The 25,267-nt window shown below is 38.1% G+C and overlaps 1 protein-coding gene across 1 annotated transcript in view; it reads right to left on the bottom strand.

Moving 5' to 3' along the window:
- Positions 1–3,708: 3,708 nt before the first annotated feature.
- Positions 3,709–25,267, bottom strand: part of LOC103598964 (protein crumbs homolog 1-like) — a 105,139-nt gene continuing 83,580 nt past the window's right edge. The window contains exons 3-5 of the mRNA XM_008583034.1: positions 13,298–13,493; positions 10,344–10,483; positions 3,709–3,971 (exon numbers count right to left, since the gene is read on the bottom strand). Coding sequence (XP_008581256.1) covers positions 3,709–3,971; positions 10,344–10,483; positions 13,298–13,493 — 599 coding nt within the window. The remainder of the gene's footprint in view (positions 3,972–10,343; positions 10,484–13,297; positions 13,494–25,267) is intronic.

The raw sequence follows: 25,267 nt of genomic DNA, 5'->3' as shown, positions 1-25,267 counted from the left end.
AAGTAGCACGAAAATCAATCATATTTTCATACACTAGCTGTTGAGCAAGTAGCATCTGTTGCATATTACCAGGCATAGAGGTCTGGACACCTCTTCCCACTGTGCTTTGGTATCAGAGTCACCAAGGAAAACACAATGCATTCAAGCACTGTTTGGATGGAACATCATTTTACTCACATAGAGAAGAGACAGAGCAAGATCAGCTTAGTAGTGAGTGTTGGTTCCCCGTGAACAGGCAGCAGATACAAGGCAATTGACTACAAGCATCCCTCTTGTGCTGCAGCAAAAGGACCTTGTCCCCTCCCCGGCAAAGGACAGATATAGCAGTGGGGTTAGCCAGGTGCCATAAGATGCACATGCTTAAGCAGAGCAAAGGGGCACACATTGAGTCTGAAACAGGGGAAGATATTCCCACACTGGAGATAAGTCCGGCACAGACTGTGAAGCCTCTACCTCTTGGAAAGGAAGTGTTCCAAGCCCAAAGAATATTCCAGGCTCATTCTTAGATGGTTGAGTGGGGGTCTAAAGACTGCATGCATGTGACTGCCTTTCCCAACACAAAAACTAAAATATAGAAGCAAAATTTAAAACACAATACTATTTACATTCACTCTGAAGAAAATGAAATGCTTGGGTATAAACTTAATAAAAAACGCCCAAAGTCTGTAGGCAAAGAATTACTCAACAATAATAAAACAATACAATTAGAAAATAGGCAAAACACATAGAGACATGTTGCTGAAAAAGATAAAGAGATGTCAAATAAGCACATGAAAAGACATTCATCATCACTAGCCATTAGGGAAATGCAAATTAAAACCATAATGAGATATCCTAAGTACCTACTAAAATTGCTAAAATTATAGAGACATGTTGCTGAAAAAGATAAAGAGATGTCAAATAAGCACATGAAAAGACATTCATTATCACTAGCCATTAGGGAAATGCAAATTAAAACCATAATGAGATATCCTAAGTACCTACTAAAATTGCTAAAATTAAAAAAAAAAAAATAGTGACAACACCAAATGCTGGTGAGGATGCAAACAAATCAGATCACTAATACATTGCCAGTGGGAATGTAAAATGGTACAGACACTCAGGAAAACCAGTTTGGTAGTTTCTTAGAAAATGAAATATGCAATTACCATACGATCCAGCAATTTCACTACTGGGCATTTATCCCAAAGAAATGAATATTCATATTCACATAAAAGCCTGTACAAAAATATTTATAGCAGCTTCATTCATAATAGTCAAAAACTGAAAATAATCCAGATGTCCTTCAGTGGGTAAGTGGTTAAAAAACCTGTGATACATAGATACTGTGAAATATTACTTAGCAATATAAAGGAACAAACGATTGATACACAAAACCTGAATCAATCTCCAAAGAATTATGCTGAGTGGAAAAAACCTATTCCAAAAGTTTATATACTGTATGATTGCATTTACATAGCATTCTTGAAGTGACAAAATTATGGAAATGAAGAACAGATTAGTATTTGCTAGGGATCAGGTATGAAGGGATGGGAGAGAGGTGGGATCCTTGTGATGACAGACAGACTTGTTCTGTATGTGGACTCTACCTGGGTCAATCTCATAGTTGACATTGTGCAATAGTTTTGCAACATGTTAGCATTGGGGAAATGGGATAAAGTACACACGAGCCTCCCTGTATTATTTTTATAACTACATGTGAATCTGCTATTATCATTTTAAAAGTTTAATTAAAAAATACAGGAAATAAAGAAAAACATGTTCAGATATGAAAAAATATGTGACATAGTAGATAAGAGGATAAATTTAGGATCAGAAGATCTAGGTGTGTATCCCCAATCTGCTAATTCCAGAGAATTGGACAGCTGTTCACGAAACCTGTTTTCTCTTTATTTTAGGTACATAGCAAGACTAGATTTTCCAGTCTTTGCTGAAGTTAAGTGTGGTCATATGACTAAATTTTGACCAATGGAATGTGGTTAGAAGAGACATGCATTATTTGTAGGGCTTGGTTCATATAACTTGCAGGTGTCATGCTTCATTTTTCTTCCTTCTCCTCTGGCATGCTGCAGAAAAGCATGGCAAATTTGGGAGTCACATTTTAAAGATAGGAGGCTGTGACCCTGAATCACCATTTGGAGGACAATTGATGATGGGAACCCATTTTTAGAATTCACATGAGTGAAAAATAAACTATTTTATTATGCCACAGAGATTTGGGACAGCCAGGACATCTTAACTTAGTCATTCTTGACAGGTCTTCAGAAATCAAGTCCAACAACTTTTCCAGAATATTCTACTGCCTCTCCTGTTTGGATGCGCAGATCCATTGGTTACCCAGGTCCTTTTATTCAATGAGGCAGTATCAGCAATGGCCTCCGACTTTGATAGAATCCCTTCTTTATAACCCTAAATCCAACATTTGAATAACAATTATAACCCCCCACCTTGTTTCAAGAAGGATTTAAAGTAGCTGACAAAAATGCATACACTGTACTAAAATCAAATAGTTTAGAAAGAAAAAAGAAACAAAAAAGAGGCAAGAGCAAGAAATAGAAACAGGAAATTTAAATATTCCCAGGGGTTAGATAAACACAGAAATATATTCCAGAAAGACCTATATGTTTGCAGCCCTCATGTTCATTTCTAGCAGTCTACAAGGTTTATGTGTTACAAGGTTTATTTCACGCTTTTTAATCACTTATCAAGATTTACTTGTATGCCTTTTTAAAAATTAAGGTAAAAAGCATGAAAGCTAGAAGGGTAAATACCACTTATCTTGAAATGGACACCAGAGAGGTTTTCCTGCTATGTGTTCTCACTGAGAGTACAGTGAATAAAGAAGTAAACATCTTCCACAGCAACCTCACGACCACTTATCTTGAAATGGACACCAGAGAGGTTTTCCTGCTATGTGTTCTCACTGAGAGTACAATGAATAAAGAAGTAAACATCTTCCACAGCAACCTCACGGCAAACACTACCACAAGCCAAAGACTGTTAAACTTCAAAACAGAAACATTAAAAGCAAAAAGGGAAATCTAAGTATAAATAGACTCCCTCTGTTTTTCTTATACCTCATTTACTTTTCTCAGAAATTCCCAATAACAACTAAAATGTTTTCTGGGGGTATCACCTAATCTATTGAAAAGGAAACAAGACATCTAGAACATAATTAGTTTTCTCAGTGGTATTCATGCAATTTTGAGTAAATTGCTACTCATTAACAGATTGAGGACTGTCTCAAAAATTCTGAAAGTTTTGACACAAACATAACTGTTCATTGGAAAACACGTGTAAATTTCCTCTGGGTTTTTGAGTAAGAATGCTGTCAGAAAAGATAGAGCAATTTAAATTTGATGTATGGAAGGACTTTAGCTATAGAGTCATTGAGGAGGATTACTTGAGACTGCATAATTGTCCCTAGTGTAAATATAGATAAATTTTAGCAAATTTAAACACATAACATTTAACATCATTATCAAATTTAATAGGCAAAATTCAAACATTTTCTGTTTATAAGGTGAACAATTTGAGATGCACTCCAATTCCCAGTACAATGTATAAAAATATTTTCCCTTCCATATACCCCTGCTACCCTTATTTTTAACATTTTCCTCATGATATGTGAAAGAAGATGTTTTTCATGCCCACAAGGGGGACCCTTTGCACCATAGCAACAGGGTTTACACAGCACAGCTCTTGTTGCTAAAACACCATCTGGTTAAATCCATGGTCTGCCATAAAATGCCAGAAAGCCAAGTCATGTCTTGTCTCCCTGGCCTCACCTGTGAATCCATGCTGACAGATGCAGACATAACCTGAGGCTTCATGGTAGCTGAATGAGGAAGGCAGCCCAGCAACATGTCCATAGTGTTTCTCTGAGGACAGCTCCACACATTCGCCATCAGACCAGCAGGGGTTACTGCTGCATTCATTGATGTCAGTCTCACACTGGGCACCTGTGTATCCTGCAGGATTAAAGTTCAGAGAAGCCGCTGAATCAAAGCCATTAAGTAATAGAGCATATGCCCAAAAGGAAGTGGAGCACTGTACTGGCATCAATTAACAAGTTAACATGCCTGTCCTCAAGGAGCTAGCAAGGGGAATTGGTAGGAGGAGGCTTACATAGAAATAAATACAAGCAGTAGTAGCAATAGGATCACTTTTATAATTCTGATTAATTTTTTTAAAGAAAAATTTGATTTTTAAGTCTTGAAATAAAATGGGATTTCTGGATAACCTTGATTTCACCTGAACATTTTAATGAAAGGTTCCAATTTTACAAATATTCCTACTGCTTAAATTTTTATCCAGAGATAAACTAAAATATTTTTCAAGACAGTTGCTGAAAAGTCAGCAGTATCCACATACCCAACCTTAAATTCTGTTCTTACAACTCAAAGTAAAGGTAAATGGTTATTTCTTAACACTCAATGAACCAGAATAATTTATATCTGCATGGAATTAGTTTGATAATTTTATTAGGAACAGGAATAAAAACAGTAAAACATGAAAGATTTATTCCCTTAAAAAATTAAAATGTTAAATATAAATGAAAATTTCTTACCCAAACTGTTTCTTTGCTTTTACAAACATGTGCACCTGTAAAAAAATGTAGTTTTATTGTGTGTGTTTGCGTATTTAACATAGCTGGAATGCAACCTTCTGCAACTTGCTTTTTTCAGTCTCTTGGATAATCTATCCATGTTAGCGACTTAGCTGTAACTCATATTTTTTAAATACTGCCAAGTATTTCAGAATATGGATGTGCCATAGTTTAACTATTCTGTTATTGGTTTTGTATACATTTCTGCTATTACAATGTTGCAATGAATATCGTTACATAGAAGTATTCCCGCTTGTGTAAATGTGTGTGTAGAACCCTAGAGTTTATGCCCAGAAGTGGAATTTCTGGGTTACAGGGTATGTACATTTTTGTTTTAGTAGAGACTGGCAAATACCTCTAAAGTAGGTGTAGCATTTACACATTACCAGCAGTGGATGAGTGTGAATGTGGGTCCAAACCCTTGCTTTCACTTGCTATCACCAAACATAAAATTTTTTGCCAGTTGGTCAGATAAAAAATAATACCTCATTGTTGTATGGGTTTACATTTTTCCCAGTTACTATTGAGTTTAACACTTTTTGAATGTTTTTTGATCTTCTCATATCTTTTGCCTGCTTTTTTCCATTAAACATTTTTCTTACTGATTTACAAGTATATTTATATACTATGTTCAGTGCTACTTCCAAATTTAAGTTTAGTAGGATAGTAATGTAATGCTGATGGATAATGGGATAACACCAGCTATGCTGTGAGACGGTAGAAGACACGTATGAAGTTCTAACAGGAACACAGTTCAATTTACCAGAAAAAGGGATTTCACAGTCACCTAAAAACCTTTGCAACATCACTTAACTCTGCTGAGGAATGTTTTTAAAACAAAATTTACAATCCAAAATTGTAAAACTCGCATATTTCTTTACTTTAAAATCATTCAATGGCGTCTCCTTTCCCATAGGATAAAATTCAAAATCCTTAATGTGACCTAGAAACTCCCTGCATATCTGGCCCCCTTTCCACCTCAGCATTCTTACCTCATTCCGTTCTCCCTCTACCTCCCTAGTACATTTTCTACCCTATGGCTTCATAATGCTGTTCTCTCTTCTAGAAAATCTTTCTCCAAGTGTTTGCTTGGCATCAAGTCACCTGTAAGGGAGTCTCACTCAGACAGCAGATTTCTCAGCAGAAATCTTACAGGCCAGAAGAGAAGGAGCTGATATATTCAAAGTACTAAAAGAAGAAAGCTGCCGACTGAGAAAACTATACCCAGAAAGGCTGTCCTTCAGAAATGAAGGAGAAATAGTGTATTTCCAGACAAACAAAAACTGCAGGAGTTCACCACCACATGATGAGGCCTGCAAGAAATCCTCAAGATAGTCCTGCTTCTGGAGTCCAGAAACAATAATAATCACCATGAATACATGAGAGAGAACAAAACCCACCAGTAGAGGTGATATGCACACGAGAAAGAGGAAGGAACTGTATCTTACCACCTCAAAAAACCAATGCACACTGAAGACAGTTAATGAAAGATATCTAAAACATCCAAACGAAAATCAATGCAATGCCAGGAATAAGATAATACCTGTCAATAGCAATGTTCAAGGTCAATGGACTTAACTCCCCACTCAAAAGACATAGACTGGCTGAGTGGATTAAATATAAGACCCAACTACATGCTTCCCACAGGAAACTCACCCCACCTGTAAAGACTTATACCGACTAATAGCAAAGGGATGGAAAAGATATACCATGCAAACGGAAACCAAAACCAGGCAGGAATAGCTATTCTTATCTAGGACAAAATAGACTGTAAACCAAAAACTGTAAAAAGAGACAAAGAAGGCCGTTATATAACGATAAAAGGATCCGCCCTGTCTGGCTAACTCTTCTGCAGTTTTTCAACTTTATCTTGTATTCCTTTCTCAGAATAACATCCTTTCATAGATAGAACTGAATAAGATTCCCCTGTTCTCACTCATGCCACTCAATTCTTTTCTTTTTTTTTTTTTTTTTTTTTTTTTTTTTTTTTTTGTCTTTTGTCTTTTTCCGTGTCGGGCAACGGATCGCAACCCTCAGTGGTGCCCCCGTACCGGACCGGGGACCGGCAACGGGATCGCACCCCTCGGTGTTGCTCCCGCGCCTCGCTCAGCCAGTGAGCGGGAACCGGTCCGCATGTGGGATCCGAACCCTCAGGCAGGAGCGCCGCCGCGCTTCCCAAGCGGCGCACTATCCAGTGCGCCACCGCGCCGGCCCTCAATTCTTTTCTTTTTTTTTTTTTTTGTCTTTTGTCTTTTTCCGTGTCGGGCAACGGATCGCAACCCTCAGTGGTGCCCCCGTACCGGACCGGGGACCGGCAACGGGATCGCACCCCTCGGTGTTGCTCCCGCGCCTCGCTCAGCCAGTGAGCGGGAACCGGTCCGCATGTGGGATCCGAACCCTCAGGCAGGAGCGCCGCCGCGCTTCCCAAGCGGCGCACTATCCAGTGCGCCACCGGGCCGGCCCTCAATTCTTTTCTTTCATTGCTGTTCTAGTAATTCATAATGATGTATTTATTTGTGTATATAGTTGCCTGCCTCATGCTCCACAAAAACGGGGACTGTGTTTATTTTATTCACTACTCTACTACTGAACAGCATTAAATAGCAGACCTTCGATCAATGACTGAATGACAATCAGGTAGTACTAATCAGTGGTTGTAAATAACAACTTACATTATAATCTTAGTTTAGTGTATAAACCAGAGAATTGACTGTTAATAAGCAAATAATGAGAATATAATGTGATTGTTCATTTTATAATGTTAACAAAAACCTAAATTCAGTCATATGTCAAATCATAACCACAACATAAATCCTGCTGCTCGATAGAATATTTGTTACATATGACAATTGGGGCCTTTCTCAACCATCTGAAGAAGAAACTTACAGGTAAAAAAAGAAACTAAAAGAACATGTCAGAATAAGATCCCACAATTCTTAGTACTGACCCCCCTGCAGAGCCCTCACAGTCTCTTGAACTTGAATATCTACTTTTTAAATATTTTTATTTCATACTTAAGATTATACAAATATTCAGTAAATAGTTGTCACAACAAGTTTTTATAAATCGACATTTGTTATGCTGCACCGGGCTTACTGAAGAAAGCTTGGACTATTTTCAATTTTCTTCTCCTTCTAAGATTCAAGACTCACACACAGACCAGGTTAGGGAGTAATTTAGAACCACCATAAATCCTTCCTTGCTTTTCCGGCTCATGCATTATCTCATTGCAATTGTGAACATGACGAAGGCTCTGATTTACAGTCTTGCCAGTCCTGTCCCCACCACTGAGGCCCTGTGGGGATTTTATTTGCTGCTCTCTTTTACCATGTATATAAACAGACTCCTTCAATCAAGGCTGTATTCAATAGTTTTAACAAGATTTTCTATAAAACTCGGTACAAAAAAAAATACGATACTGAATCAAGTCCCCAGGGTTCTTACATTATGTTTGTTTGTTTGCTAACAAATCCAATCACATCTGAGCATCAGGAAAACTTTTAAAATAAGCATTAAAGATGACCAATACTTGTAATTAATTATTTTTGAGATGAGGACCCGAGGCAATTATAGCAGTGGATTCTCGTCCTTGCATTCTGTGGCAGTGGTTTCATCGTGTAAAGGAGTTTGTAGAGTTAAATCTTTTTACATAAAACAGTGAGTATTAGGTACAATGATACTGCGAAATTCCTATCAAGGCAAAATCGCCATCCATCCAGTGACCCAAGACTGAAATCCACAGAAAGATCTGTCCTAAATCTGTGTCCCTTTCTTGATCCCCGCATTTCCGCCTCCCATGGGAGGCTCACGGCTACCTGTCCCCCCTCTGCACCCCTCTACCACTGTTGTCTTAGTTCTGGCAAAGAGGCTCACCTCCTGTTTGGACAGCTGCAGCATCCTCTCACTAGAGCCCTGCCCCTAGTTTTATTTCCCTCAATCATCCTCCAGACAGCTCTTTTTACGTGAACAGGTCAGATTATGCTACTGCCCCACGGTCTGCAGGGCAGACAAGCAGCTCTGTGATCTGGCTTTAGTCTTGCCCCACACCCCGCCCCCATCACTGCGGGTTCCACGGCTGGACATGTCCTTTTCTATGTGTGCCTGCCACCCGTTCTTGCTTCTTTCCTTAAGTAAGTAACGGGCTACTATGTGCTAGCCATAGGACCTAGGATGGCCAGCCTCCTAGTTTTTGCATCTACCGAACCTTTATTGAGTGCTTCCTATGGTCGAGGATGAGCTGGGAGCTTTCTATACACTACTGGATTTATCTCCACAACAACTGTCTGAGGTAGGTATTATAAATGAGGAAAATAAGGAAACTGAGGCTCAGAGCAGTAGAGTAACTTGTCCAAAGTCACGCAGCTAGTGAGTACACTCCCGGTACATGCTTAGTTCTCTTTCAAGTTCTACAGTGATGCCTCTTTGATCAAGCCATCTCTGTATTTCTTCTCCCCTTATTTCCTTTTACAGAATTTATTATCGCTTCCTATTGTACCCAAAATTATACTATACACATTTTTGCACACCTCCCTACTATAATTTAAGTTATTTGGAAGAAGGGGCCATTTCTTTTTTATTCCCATATCCTTGATATACTTGTATATAGTTGGCACTAAAATCCATGTGTCCCGAAGGATTAAATCCACGAGTGAATGGAACATCCGCAGGTTGGTTGCTCTTAGGCAGATCTTCTTGACCACCTGACTCCATTACAATTGTCCCGTACAACAGAAACCATCTCTTATACGTAATCCTCACCTCACGGTGCAGTAATAGCTGCCCTTGTCTGAATGTTTAATATGTACCAGGCTCTATTTTTATAATTTTGCTCTTTACAAAAAGATTACAAGTAAAATAATTTTGTCCCTCTTTGCAGATGAAGAACTTAAGAGTTAAGAGGTAAGTCATTCACCCAAGTTCATTCAGTTAATAATTAGTGGACTTGTTCTACTCCTGAACCATCCATCCCACCCTCCGCCTCTGGATAGAGCCCCTTCATGAACGTGGACTCATGAGAAGAACGTGGGACAACATATTTTGGAAAATTTTCAGTATTTATGTCAAGTTGATGTCAAAAGATAGCACATATTCCCTATTCATTATCTCCAAGAGGCAAGAATAACACACACAGATTTCCAAGCCACAGAACAATTCCAAACTTCCTTTTACACTTTCAGGTTTTTTCTTAACCTATAAAATATATTTAACCAAAGATGTTAAATGTCCCTTAGGAAATGGGGTCTCTTTCAACAAAGCTACTACTGATTGGATTGATTCCGTTCTCCCTTCTCAACCACAGGATCATCCCTTCTTAGAAAAAAAAAAAAGAACGAAGAGAAGGAAACAGATAATCAGAGTTCAACATTATTTCACGTTATTTCTGTACATTTTCGTGGTGTAGAGAACATCTTAGAGGAAAAGAAAACATCTTCCAGTGAATTTTTCCCCATGAAGACCAGGCTGCATTTCATCCCTTCATTGATATTTTTTCCCTTCTGTGTCCTCTAGCGGGTTCTGGTTATTGGGCAGCTTGGTAACCGACTGTAGACAATGTGTGTAGCAGTAATTATATATGAGCACTACCATTAAATTAAATTAAACATTGATAATTAGAAGAAAGAGTTAATTTTAAACATTTAGCAACAAAAAAATTTAGTTTCATTTGCTATAAGCAATTTGTTTCTATTCTAAGCAAAATGTCCGAAATTTTTGTGGAAGGTATTTTGTCACTTACCTGGCCAGCAGTTACAAGTGTAATTGTCAATACTGTCCTCACACGTAGCATTATTGTGACAAGGTTTTGACCAGCAAAGAGGCATCGAGGTCTCACAGTGTGTTCCTGTGAATCCACTACCCGTGCAGTTACAGCTATATCTGGAGAGCAAATAAATTTTTATGTCAATTCTTGGTCATATTGAGTTCAAATATCTTTATCCTGTCTCTTCATCTGTCCATCAACCTGAGACCCACAGCACAATCTTAATAAAATACCTACTCAGAAACTCTGGGGAATTATCTCTATAAACCTAAATGCTTTATGTGTTTCCATATTAATGTCTTATCATTTTCTTTTTTAAAAATTTATAATACAGTTTCATGCAAAATTATTTGGAAACCATGATTATTTACTTCAGTTTCTTCATCCATAAATTGAAGATAATAGTACATACGTCACAGGGTTATTGTGACAATTAAATATGCATATAAAGAATAGACACAGTATTTCAAGTATCCAAAAGTATTGAATAAGTTACTACTAAATAGTACGAAGTAAAATTGTTAATATTTTTTAAGGCAGTAGAGGGTGATTTATAACATCATGACATTCTTTTATATATAGAACCCATTAATAAGGTCCCTTATGAAAAATGAAACAATAAATTATGAAAAACTCAGGAAAAGCCCTCATTAGATGAATTGTGACTTATGATGTTCTCTTATTTTTAGATTACAAGAGATTGTAGTCTTGCTATTTCTTTTTCTTTTTTTATTTTTTTTTTCCTTTTTGTCTTTTTCCATGTCCGGCAACGGATCGCAACCCTCAGTGTTGCGCCCATACCGGACCGGGACCGGCAACGGGATCACAACCCTCGGCGTTGCCCCCGCACCTTGCTCAGCCAGTGAGCGGGAACCGGTCTGTATGTGGGATCCGAACCCTCGGCGGGAGCGCCACTGCACTTCCCAAGCTATTTCTAATCATTTATTGAGTGGGGCTGTCTGACAGTCCCCAAATACAAATGTGATGGGGACGCTTGCTGACTTTATTAAGCAGGCACTTTTAATTTAGGTAGGATCTCAAGGACTTAGTTTTGTAAAATATGGATGTAGACAGTCAGCTTAGAAACAATGAGGGTTTGGGGGAGAGGATATGTATGAATTTACAAAGCAGCTAGAGTCCTGTTCGCCATGGCTGTGCGTGTATTTACCGCAAACATAGATATTAGAACTTTACTAAGAAAACTGAAATAGCAAATGTTACGTGAGTAAAATTTTTATTTGTAGTATCAGTTTAAAAAATCTTTTATTCACTACTCCATTTGTTTAATTAAAAATCTACTATGTGTAAGACATAAGAGACAAAATCCCTCTCCTCAAGGGGCTTGGCTAACTGGCTGGCTGGCTAGTGGACCTCAGTTCATGGAATTAAACCCCACTTGCATCACTTATTTGGCCTGCAAGAACCTTTTTTCATGTATAGTTTCTGACTTTCCCATACAATCCATAGCAAATACATCAATTTTTTATTGTGAGAAAATAAAGTCAAATCATACTGTTTGACCTTGGTTGACCGTGTGTTTATCTTCTCAAACTTTTGGTAATAAGAGAGGTGAAGGTAAAATAAAGATGTTATTCATGGCACATTCAAGTGAGGAGAATAAAAGATGGCAAAGTTTCAGCCTTGTTTTTTTACATTTCCATGGTAATCAAAAGCTTCATGTAATTTCTGTCCTGAGGCTTCCTGGAGACAGTGAAGCATGGATGGAAAAGCCCCCTTCTCTTTCTCTGGAGATCTTAGGCAAACACTTCCACTCTGGTCTGTCTGTCTGTGTGTTGGCCAGTTACCTGTCTCCAGGAATGTAGACTGATGTCATGGAGTACTATTTGGGTACATCTAAGTCAGAGACAGGACATGGAATGTGCTTAAGAAAGTTGTATATTTTATAAAAGAAATGTACAACCACGTTGCACTATTTAAAATGCTATTATTTTGCTGGATATATTTGAAGCACACATGCCTTTTTTTGCTTTCCTTTTGATTCTCATTCTCTTTAAAATTAGATTTGGGATAAATTATGTCTCATTTACTAAGTAAAGGAAAATTGGACTCTAGCCCTCCGTTTGCAATGAATTAACTATGTAAACTCATGGTAATCATCTGACTTCCCTGAACGTTAGAATTTTTATTATAATATGGGAACATTAATGCTCATCTTGCTTTCCACTGAGCTGTTAAAGGATCAGACAAGATATTTTAAGTGCCAATGCTGTTAAAAATTGTTATACATTCGATAACCCAGTATTTGTGGTTTTAATACATACCAGAAAGTTTTTGCAAAATATTTTACATGCGCTTAACTACCTCTACACAGCTCTATTATATTAATTATATTAAGGAATAATTTATTGTTGTTCTTTTTGTCTGAAAACCAATGATAGAATTTATTTGGAGCAGAATTACATGGCTACTTCTCAGCATTAAGCTTTCTCAAAAGTATTCACCAATTCCCCAAACACCTGGAGATTCAAGACATACAAAATTAAATATCACTAACTTTTCCAACACTGTTTATATAAAATTCCTAAAGGATTATTTTCACCACTTGATTTATATGTTTATCATCATACAGATACAACCTCCTATTCACATATAAAAAATCTCTAGCTTTGTTTTTGCACCTTTCTTGTCTACAGCTGATTTATTTCATGGAATTGAAAAGCTGATACTTTCCCATAACATAAGCAGTTCTAAACTATTACAAGAGTGACCTGGAAAATCCTCACTCTTGGGAGAGATGAATTCCCAAGGATGCATTTTTTAGTAAAATCTGAATGCTACATCTTTTCATCCTTTAAAGTATAAATTTTAAACTGGGGATGTGATATCTCCAAATTCACCAAAGTGGTCGAATAGTTCTGGGTCAGTGAGTTCTAACCAAACCCATCACCCAATTGCAGAAGAAAATGTACCTGTTTCCTCCATCGACGCATAGCCCTCCATGGAGACAAGGCTGACTGGCACACTCATCAATGTCGAGTTCACAGTGATCCCCTAGGAACCCAGGGGCACAGTCACAGAAATAAGCGCCCAGAGAATCCTGACAAGTTGCACCATGTAGACAGGGCTGGGACCAACATTCGTCAACTTCCAATTCACAGTTTACACCTTTTAAAAAAGTTAGAACAGAAAAACAGCTTCAACCAAGTGTTAATATTTTAGCTATTTGGCAATGCTTTATTTACTAAAACATTTGTCAAGTGTTATGTTACCCAAAATAATTTTCCTCCGTAGCTGTAATTGATATTACCTTTTGGTGTGCTTGTGGGAAGCTGCACAAAACAGAGCAGCTGTTACTTACAAAGAACTATTGCATAGGACAGCTTGTGGCTTTCTGGTCTGGGGAAACAGTCATTTTTAGAACAAAGCTATTGTTAACTGTACTTTCATTGGAAACATAAAAGGAACTGGTCGACGTTTGTGAGTAATTTTTAAACACTTAATTTAGTTGGGCAGTATATAGAATAGCAGGTAAAAGCTCACACTCCAAAACCAAACAGCTTGGGATGGGACCTTGTCACGGTCACTTTTAGCTGTGTGGCTTTGGGCAAGTTTCTTCACCTTTCAATATTTCAGCTTCCTCACCTGAAAAACAGGAACAATGCAACTGCCTCATGGAATGATTATTATTATAGTTAGACGTGTTCTAAAGGGCTTATAACAGTATTTGCTAGAGAAAGAAACATTTGTTCTTTCCACAAAAATCTGTTGTACAAATGGGATGTGCAATTATTTACTTGCGTGTTCCTCTTGCATAGACATTTTTTATTTTCATTTTTCTTTAGTGTTGTAAAATACTACTTTTAAATGTAAAATCAGTTTGTGACTTAACTTTAATGTTATCTGTGGTATCATTAGAAGCTACTTTATTTTAAGTAATGTTACATCTAAAAAATATATAAATTTATACCCTTGAAAGTAGTAGGTGAAGTTTATTTGCTAAGCAAAATAAGTTTAAGATTTACAAAAGCTGTAGTCGTATTGAGATAACAAACTATCATACTGAATCTGTCAAAATAGTATTTGATACATGATGGAGTTTGGATGTGTTGTCCCCTCCAAGACTCATGTAGAAATTTGATCCCCAACGTGGCAGTGTTGGAAACTGATTGAGTCGTGGGGGCAGATCCCTCATGAATGGATTAATGCTCTCTCTGGGGGAGGGGAGATTAATGAGTGAGTTCTCGCTCTATTAGTTCCCGCGAGACATGACTGTTTAAAGGACACTGGCACCTTCTCTCTCTCTCTCTCTCTCTCTTGCTTCCTCTTGCCATGTGATCTGCTCATACCCACCAGCTCCCTGCCACTTTCCACCATGAGTAGAAGCAGCCTGATGAGGCCCGTGCCAGATGCAGCTGTCCCAGAATCGTAAGCCAAATAAACCTCTTTTCCTTATAAATTACCCAGTCTCAGGTATATCTGTTATAGCAACACAAAATGGGCTGAAACAATACACAATAATCGAATTTGCATACAGGTTTTAGAAGACACAAAAGGAGGAATATCTATACTTACCCATCGTTATTTCTGTGCCTATAACCCAGAATAAATAAATTGTATATTAAAATGATATTTTGGGATTCTCAAATAACTCAGAAGCCATTATTAATTTGGTTGATTTAGTGCCCTTTTTTCCTGTTAGAAAATGCAGTAGGATATTCTAACACCTCTTACCATTTACAGTTATTGTGAGATTCTACAAATGCCTAACTTAAAAGGTATGCCGGCATCATAAATGTGGACTGTTTTTTTGAGAAGAAAAAAAAATGCCTTTAAATTTATATTAATAAAAATGGAAACTTGTGCAATAGCAAGTGTTTCTAGGCAAATGGCTTGTTCTTTGAGGCTTGGTTATTTCTTACCCAGTCTGTGAATGAGATTTTCCGTATCTGTATTACTCGGCAGCAATAATGCCAGAAGAAAGAGCCCTGAACCGAACACGGGGAGACCTGTGTTCTCCTTCTAGTTTTCCTTTCGTAACCATCTCTCTTTTCAGCAACGTTTCAATAGCTTTATTTCTTCCATGTAAAAGAAGATAATAGTAGACACCTCCTTCTATTTTCTAAGAGTGTATGAAAGACAAAAATGAACAATTCTTTAAAGTTTTTTTTTTTTCTTTTTGTTTTTTTTCGTGTCCGGCAACCGATCGCAACCCTCAGTGTCACGCCCGTACCGGACCGGGACCGGCAACGGGATCGCAACCCTCGGTGTTGCTCCCACACCTCCTTCAGGCAGTGAGCGGGAACCGGTCTGTATGTGGGATCTGAACCCTCGGCGGGAGCGCCGCCGCGCTCCCAAGCGCCGCACTCTCCAGTGTGCCACCGGGCCAGCCCACAATTCTTTAAAGTTTTTTAATGAAATTATCTTTAACATAAATAGCTACTAAAACTATAATGTGTTAGTACTCAAGAATGACAAAATGCAAATTTACTCCCTTTAGAACGACACTGACTGATCATGACTTTAGGCAGAGTGAAGTATGCTCACACATGAATGTCCGGTCAATGTGGGTTCCCATAGCGCTCTCTGTATGGAGGGAAACTGGTACGTGCACTGCCTACAACATGCGGGGCAGGGCAGGGTGATTTCACGTGCATTTCTTTATTTCACCCCACACATTTAAGGTAAGGATGAGGAAAGTGAGACTCAAAGTGCTTCACCAACTTGCCCATGTCACACAGCTAGAAAATGACAGTGTTTCTGCAATTCCTGTCTCCTCCTAGTCCAGTTCTTTTGCCAATTCCTTTTTGCAAAGGGAATTGCCTATATGACACTGGATTACGTCCTTTGATATTTTAGTCATCTATATTTGCTGGGAAGTATTAAAATAGAAAGCCAAACTTGTGGTTTAAAACTTGACAATTTTAAAAATTTTGTCTTTCACAATTCAAGTTAAATCCATAAATTCATTTGATAGAAGCCCAGATTACTTCCAAATGCTTGAGAAACACACCATAAACTGTTATTTTGAATACTGCAGCTCCATTTATTTTTTGAAGTTCAAATACTTTGGTTTTAAAGGGATCTTGATGCGTGTATCTGAATGTGTTTCAATAGCATAAATACAATTGCAATTCAAACAACTATTTACCTTGGGATAAATTATTTGTATTACTCTCAATACTGCTTATCAACATGTTTTTTATTGCAGTTTATCACTGATGCAGATACAGAAGAAAGCGATTTCGTCTATGTCTGCATTATGCTAAAACAGCCAGATGAAACTCGTCAGTCATCCAGATGTTCTTAGATTTTCAGATACTTGGCTTCATAGATAAAACATCTGGATAACCATGATTTTCATTTTTCATTTGGATGCTGTCAAGTACTTTCAGCCATTAAATATACACAAATAATCAACTTACAAAAAGTACCTGAACTGTGTGGTCCATTCTATCTGGAAACATTTATTTTATGACTAATGTTACTAAGAATGGCACCATGTCATTATAACTCTGTATAGCAATAGAAATTGAATGCAGTTACAGTGGGTAGCACTTCTGTGGCTGATTCTCTAAGAAACAAAAATTTCTTCATTGTGAAATTATTTCATAAAAGTTCATCTAGGAGCCAAAAATCTGTTGGAGTTGGTTAATAGTTCTGTATGAAACAGAAGAAAATGGAAAGGGTAGCAGAAAAATAAAACACAGGACGAAGAGAACGGTGCACCGAAAGAAGAATGTGTCACATGGGGACAAAGTTATACAAATCTATCTGTTCCCTATAGGATGTAAGGGACTTTTCCATCACTTTTATTGACTCTTCTACATAGAACATAGAACAATGCCTGATTTATTGCAGGTACTCAATGTAAATGTGTTGAATAAATTAATGACTTTTTAAAATTTTTTTTTATTATTTTATTATTTTATTTTATTTTTTTCCTTTTTGTCTTTTTTTGTGACCGGTAACGGGATCGCAACCCTCAGTGTCGCGCCCGCATCGCGCTCAACCAGTGAGCGGACCGGTCTCTATATGGGATCCGAACCCTCGGCGGGAGCGCTGCCGCACTCCCAAGCGCCGCACTCTACCAAGTGCGCCACCAGGCCGGCCCAATTAATGACTTTTTAAAAATTCATATAATGTATCTTAGCCAGTTTTGTGCTGCTATAACAGAAAACCTGAGATTGGGTAATGTATAAAAAACAGAAATTTATTTCTCACATTTCTGGGGACTGATAGGTCCAAGATCAAGGAATTTGCAGGTTTGGTGTGTGGTAAAGGCTCAGTCTCTGCTCCTAGGTTGATGCTTTAAATGCTGCATCCTCCAGAGAGGAGGAGCACAGTTCCTCACATGGCAGAAGAGCTGATGGGGGTGAACCCACTCCCAAAAGCCCTTTTTATTGCAGCATTAATCCATTCATGAGGGCAGAGCACTTTAGGCCCCATCTCCTAATGCTGTAGCACTGATGACTGTTTCCAACATACGAGTTTTGGAGAAAACAAACATCCAAACCCTAGCATCATGCAGTTAGAAATGTTGCTACTAATAAATACTTTATATAAAAACCTACTTTTAATTGATTTTTTTCCTTGTCTCAGGGACTTTATGAAATAAGAGTAAAGGATGTCACCCAAAAATCCACATAATTGACTACATCAGTGGTTTATAAAGGTGTGGTCTCTGAATCAGCAGCATCAGCATCACATGGGAACTTATTATAAATGCATATTCTTCAACCTTATCTCAGATCTATTGAACAAAAAGACATATTTTAACGATAAGCTCTCCAGATGAATCTGGTGCATGCTAAAGCTTGAGAGCCATTGATCTACCTTATAAGTTCATTGAGTCAGAAAATACAGTTGAAATTTTATTGCACTATTAATTTTTTTATATTGGAGATTTCAAGTTTCCCTTGTATAAAACAAGTTTGAAAATATTCTGGCCTTGATAAATGTTAAGAGACTCGTCTTTCTGGTGACGCTTATATCTGCCCTTTCCCATGCCAGGTCCTAATATCTCAAGCCTGGGTTATTGCAATGGCCTTCTAACTAGTCTCCATGTATCAACTAGTCTTCTAACTAGTCTCCATGTGCTAATATATTTTCTTGAATATAGAATAAAATTTTAATATATTTTTGTTTCTGAAATAGAGATGCATATTAGAATTGAAAAGTAAATTTAATGTAGTGTTTTTCTTCATTTCCCAAAAGAGTGTTTTTTATACCAAAGATCTATTTTATAATAGAGGAAATAAGATACTTCCCTACATTGATCTGCTTCATCGTACATCTAATTGGCCTTTCCCTGCCCTCTTACAGACCCATTTTTCTCATATTACAGGCATCTTAACATGAAAAATGTATATGAATAAATCTGGCTAATTTTAAGGAAGACCTCAATTACGGAAGGATTCATTGCTTAAATTCGAACTAAAAGCAGTCACATGCTCAGAGCCAATATTCTTTTCATTAAAAAACAAGTGTGCAGCTGCTTACTTTACTTTCAGCTTCAACTGGAGCTTCGCTTATGCTCAGCAGATTCTTACCAGCCTCTTCAATGTGAAATATTATTAAAAGAAAAGGAAGGTCCTGATAGAAAACTTTAAATGAGTAGCCCAGACAGGTAGAATAAGTGTCAGCTGTACACATGAAAGACAGTACATGGCAATATGGTTGATATTAACTACTCAGGAAGATTGCATTTTTGCTATAAACATTCTAATGGATAGACTGGTTCTGAATAATCTAGACATTGCCATCAGAGGGCAAGAGAGAGCAGACAGGGGAGAGCATGTTTTCAGTTTATTTACATGATCCGTGATCCTTCTGTGTTAATTTCTATCTTAAATTTTAAGGTGGAAACAAGATGTTATTGCTAAAACCTGATACCTCTCCTTCCCACCGCCAAATGGTACGTTTGTTTGGATTATTGTATTAATCTTCACTGGACACACTAATTCCACCCTAACCACCCCCTTCAGTACATACTCAAATAACAAGCAGAGTGATCGTGTTAAAATGTAAGTCAGATAATTTTAGTCCTCGGTTCAAAACTCTCCAATAACTTCCCATCTCACTTAGAACAAAAGCCAAAGTGCTTACAATGGCCTACAGGGCCCCATACGGTGTGACCCCATTATCTCTCTGACCTTATTTCCCCCTTGCTCACTCCCTCCAGCTGCACCAACTTCACCGCTGCTCCTCAGACACTGCAAGCACACTCTGTACCGCAAGGGCCTTTGCATCTGCTGTCCCACAGGACACTTGCCTGGCTCCCCTCCTCACCTCTGTAGTACTTTATTCACATGTCACCTTCTCAGTGAAGCTGTCCCTGGTTACTCTATCTAAAGTTCAATCCCTAATTCCCCTTTTTTGTTTTACTTTTCTCCACTGCAGTTATCAGCACCTAACCTAATATATATTTTTAGTATTATTTATTTTATACAAATCTATCTGTTCCCTATAGGATGTAAGGGACTTTTCCATCACTTTTATTGACTCTTCTACATAGAACATAGAACAATGCCTGATTTATTGCAGGTACTCAATGTAAATGTGTTGAATAAATTAATGACTTTTTAAAATTTTTTTTTATTATTTTATTATTTTATTTTATTTTTTTCCTTTTTGTCTTTTTTTGTGACCGGTAACGGGATCGCAACCCTCAGTGTCGCGCCCGCATCGCGCTCAACCAGTGAGCGGACCGGTCTCTATATGGGATCCGAACCCTCGGCGGGAGCGCTGCCGCACTCCCAAGCGCCGCACTCTACCAAGTGCGCCACCAGGCCGGCCCAATTAATGACTTTTTAAAAATTCATATAATGTATCTTAGCCAGTTTTGTGCTGCTATAACAGAAAACCTGAGATTGGGTAATGTATAAAAAACAGAAATTTATTTCTCACATTTCTGGGGACTGATAGGTCCAAGATCAAGGAATTTGCAGGTTTGGTGTGTGGTAAAGGCTCAGTCTCTGCTCCTAGGTTGATGCTTTAAATGCTGCATCCTCCAGAGAGGAGGAGCACAGTTCCTCACATGGCAGAAGAGCTGATGGGGGTGAACCCACTCCCAAAAGCCCTTTTTATTGCAGCATTAATCCATTCATGAGGGCAGAGCACTTTAGGCCCCATCTCCTAATGCTGTAGCACTGATGACTGTTTCCAACATACGAGTTTTGGAGAAAACAAACATCCAAACCCTAGCATCATGCAGTTAGAAATGTTGCTACTAATAAATACTTTATATAAAAACCTACTTTTAATTGATTTTTTTCCTTGTCTCAGGGACTTTATGAAATAAGAGTAAAGGATGTCACCCAAAAATCCACATAATTGACTACATCAGTGGTTTATAAAGGTGTGGTCTCTGAATCAGCAGCATCAGCATCACATGGGAACTTATTATAAATGCATATTCTTCAACCTTATCTCAGATCTATTGAACAAAAAGACATATTTTAACGATAAGCTCTCCAGATGAATCTGGTGCATGCTAAAGCTTGAGAGCCATTGATCTACCTTATAAGTTCATTGAGTCAGAAAATACAGTTGAAATTTTATTGCACTATTAATTTTTTTATATTGGAGATTTCAAGTTTCCCTTGTATAAAACAAGTTTGAAAATATTCTGGCCTTGATAAATGTTAAGAGACTCGTCTTTCTGGTGACGCTTATATCTGCCCTTTCCCATGCCAGGTCCTAATATCTCAAGCCTGGGTTATTGCAATGGCCTTCTAACTAGTCTCCATGTATCAACTAGTCTTCTAACTAGTCTCCATGTGCTAATATATTTTCTTGAATATAGAATAAAATTTTAATATATTTTTGTTTCTGAAATAGAGATGCATATTAGAATTGAAAAGTAAATTTAATGTAGTGTTTTTCTTCATTTCCCAAAAGAGTGTTTTTTATACCAAAGATCTATTTTATAATAGAGGAAATAAGATACTTCCCTACATTGATCTGCTTCATCGTACATCTAATTGGCCTTTCCCTGCCCTCTTACAGACCCATTTTTCTCATATTACAGGCATCTTAACATGAAAAATGTATATGAATAAATCTGGCTAATTTTAAGGAAGACCTCAATTACGGAAGGATTCATTGCTTAAATTCGAACTAAAAGCAGTCACATGCTCAGAGCCAATATTCTTTTCATTAAAAAACAAGTGTGCAGCTGCTTACTTTACTTTCAGCTTCAACTGGAGCTTCGCTTATGCTCAGCAGATTCTTACCAGCCTCTTCAGCGGACCTCTCTGAGCCCATTTCTGCAGTTCATGAATCACCACTCACCAAGCACAATGGAGCGCACAGAAGAGACTTCACAGTGTGGAGCCTCTCCATGTGCTACAGCTATTTCCCCTCCTACCTCTCTGTCTTTTAAAATTTATTACCTTTTCTTACTTTGCTGCTCAGAGGAACACAGGCTCTTTCCAGCAAGCCAAGTTCTATGCGATCACTCTGAATTTGGATGCAGCGCTCAGCAGTTAGGTCACTGTAATACGGTCTCCAGGATTCGTCGGGAGGTCTGGGTTGAGTCAGAGCACTTCTGCATGTCTTTCTTTCTTTCTCGACTTTGGCTTTTCCCTTGGTCCTATATACCTTCTTTGGGGTTCTTATTAAATGGCTTGAGCTGCCATAAACAGTGGAAATCACAGGATAGCAATGAAGTACACAAGCTTCCCTGTGTGTCTAAAGCATGGTGCAGTGCAAAAATGTTTCCAAATTAAGTTCACATGAACTTAATTTCTGGCTCCCAGCCCTAGCTATATATTAGAATCATCAATTATATGTGACCCTCTGAAGATAGGTTCTGAGCATCTCTGTTTCGTACCTTCCTAGGTGCTTGCTAATGAGGAGTCAGGGCTGAGAACCACTGATGAGCTATCAGAACACGGGCTACTCTATTTGTGGGGGGGTGGGGACAAGCCTGCAGTCACATCTCTGTGCCCGAACAAGCCAGCCAGCTACTACTAGATCTCATTCTTACTGCCTTATGAGTCTCTCATTTAAATTCTGTTTGCAAGCAAGTTTTATATATGTCACCTGAAAAGCTGAGATCAAATTGAGCTGATTTCTTAGAAAATAAGGGAAGAATATAGTCAAACAGGGAACAACACCATTATATCAGTTAGGTAATGAAAGCATCGTCATTGTGGACGTGGAGTGAGAAAAGAGTACAGACGCTCACCGGGCCCAGCAGGGATATGAGGCAACCCATAGTGCAGATGAATGCACTGTAGGGTGAAGTGCCTAATGGTGGGATTTTACTACATTTTGCATAGAAAGCATCGTCATTGTGGACGTGGAGTGAGAAAAGGGTACAGACTCTCACCGGGCCCAGCAAGGATATGATGCAACCCACAGTGCAGATGAATGCACTGTAGGGTGAAGTGCCTAATGGTGGGATTTTACTACATTTTGCATTTGAAATACACCCTTGATATCTTTTATGCCTAAATTTAGAAAACTGAAGGGATTCATTACAATCCAATTAAATTAAAATGTAAAAAAATTACAGACACGATAAGACATAACTCTTCAAGGTGTGTCTTGCAATTATAAGACTATTTCAGAATACTGCAGTTAAAATGGCTGAAATTAATTTGATCTTACATCTATTCATTCTAATCACCATTCACAATATTAAAACAGCATCAGGAAATAGAAGATACTGTCTTAATGAACTATAGTGATTTTTAAATGTGACCATTATAAACAAAAGGAATCCCAAACTAGCCTCACAAAAATTTGTTCCTGATTTTTATTTAAAAATTAAAAAGAAATTGAAATTCAATTGCCTTAGCTGTAATGAAAGAAAATGGACATGATAGTACAGCATACAAATAAGGAGCTTTTCATGTATAAGTGTTATTTTATAAGCTTCTTTAATATTCCTCATAACTTTTAGCATAGTGTTGGTAATTAAAAGACATTTGATAAAACAATTTTCCACTTGACACAAGCATACTACTATGATAAAGCATGCATAAAGTAATGCAGCAGGTAAACTCTAGTTTAATATCTATGTACCTCAGGTTCATTACCAGGAGGTATGCCTAGAAATATGTGGAAAAAATTTTTAAATTAGAACAATTCAGTTACACTTTATTAAGCAGCCATTACTCACAAACACTGAACTAGGCATATTGAGGAAGAGTGCCTTCTCTTCTCAATACTGATTTTTTTTTTTTCTTTTTTCAGTGGCTGGCCAGTATGGGGATCCAAATGGTATTGACCTTGGTGTTATAAGGCTGTACTCTAACCATTAATACTCTGACTGACATATAATAAACACTCAAAAAGTATTGATGAATTAAAAAATAAATGTAAGACATGATTTCTGTCTTTTAGAAACTAACATTTTAGGGGGGAAAGACTAAAATGCATAGATATCTTTAAAACAGGACAAAATATAGGAAGTTCTTTAATAGAAGTGCAAACTAGGATAGAAGTAATGAATATCATTACTGCAGCTGTATGAAAGGATTGTCTTGGCTGGAAGGGATCCTGGAAATGCTTTTTGAGCCAGGAGATATTTGGACTAGGTGTTGAAAGTAGAGGAGACCTTTGCACAGTAGATGCTGTGAGGTGGAGGACATTTCGGGGGAGGAAAACCACTTGAATACAAAATAAAGACGATTGATTTTAGGAAATCGAGTGCTTTGGTGGAATGGTGTACGGAGATATGACTAACAGAGGGGACAAATCGTGGAGGCCATTCAGTGAGAAGCTAAAAGTATTTTTTACGTAGTGGGGAGCTCTCAAGGCTCTTTACAAGGGTGTGGCTTAGATCTACTTTAGAAGAATTATTTCAAAGTGAATGTTCAGAACAACCTGGAGAAGGTGGAGGCTGGAAGTAGAGAATCTGGGAGGTTGCTTAGCACTACACATAAGAGATCAGAAGAACCTGAGCCAAGACACTAGGAACAGACTAAATGAGCTCAATTTGGAAGACATCTTAGATATCAAAACAGCAGATTTGGGAGACTGGTTACAGGCGAGGGATGAGAGAAAGAGAAAATTTCACATCAGAGCAACTAGGGCTATGTATATTTTGTAAAAGAAAATATCTCCAGAGTATGTTATATTAGCAAAATGAGGCTGTGGGGTCTTGATGCAAATGTGGAAGAGAAATATTTTCCAAATAATTATATCGCTTAACATACTTGGGAAAAATGACAAAATAAAGAAGTAAGTGTGAAAGAGTTGAAGGAAGAAGGCAAGTCGAAAGCCAAATACCGCAGACAGCTACAAAAGTGGTCAAATCTAAGGAAAAAAAGTGGCCATAGAAGTGAACATCATTGACATCTCACAGACATGAGCCAGGGAGCACAGGAAAGCAGTGAGCAGAAGTCAGAACGAGTGCATGTGAGAAAGCGTAGACTGAGTCATCCGCAGATGGAATTAGATGGAAAATCCAAGGAGTGAAGCAAAGCAAGAAAGATGGTCGTCCCGGATCGACCTAAACAAGTAACTGTGATTCCAGAAGATGGGGGGGACAGACAGTGAACGTGAGGATGACTTGGCACCTTGTTACTCTGTTATTAAAATAAAAGTGTATCAACAGACACTTTGTAAAGAATAGATAAATATGAGGTACTATTATTATCTCTTTCCAAGAGATGGAACAAGAACTGGCTTCTTTCCTAATAGAGTCACGATCTACCCGACGTAGCACGCTGCATCAGCCTGGGGTCAGTGATCTGCTGATCACACCGGCCTGTAGCCAGCCTTCCCAGCAGGCTGCGATGCCGAGCTGTGGGCATTAGAGGGCAGACGTGAGCTGAGGAAATCTACCTGCCCTCACCTGGAGCACGAGGCCCCGCAGGGCCCACCAATTCTAGACTGAATCTAACTCATGTGGAGCTGCATTAAAACAGCAACAGTGACAGCACACAACCACCTAAGAGTCTAGTGGGTTTTTAATAGTTTAGGAA

This window comes from Galeopterus variegatus, unplaced genomic scaffold, assembly GCF_000696425.1.
Source record: "Galeopterus variegatus unplaced genomic scaffold, G_variegatus-3.0.2 Scaffold2804, whole genome shotgun sequence".
NCBI lineage: Eukaryota > Metazoa > Chordata > Mammalia > Dermoptera > Cynocephalidae > Galeopterus > Galeopterus variegatus.
Note: the sequence above shows the minus strand (reverse complement) of the source record. Positions and strands in the feature narration are given on the sequence as shown.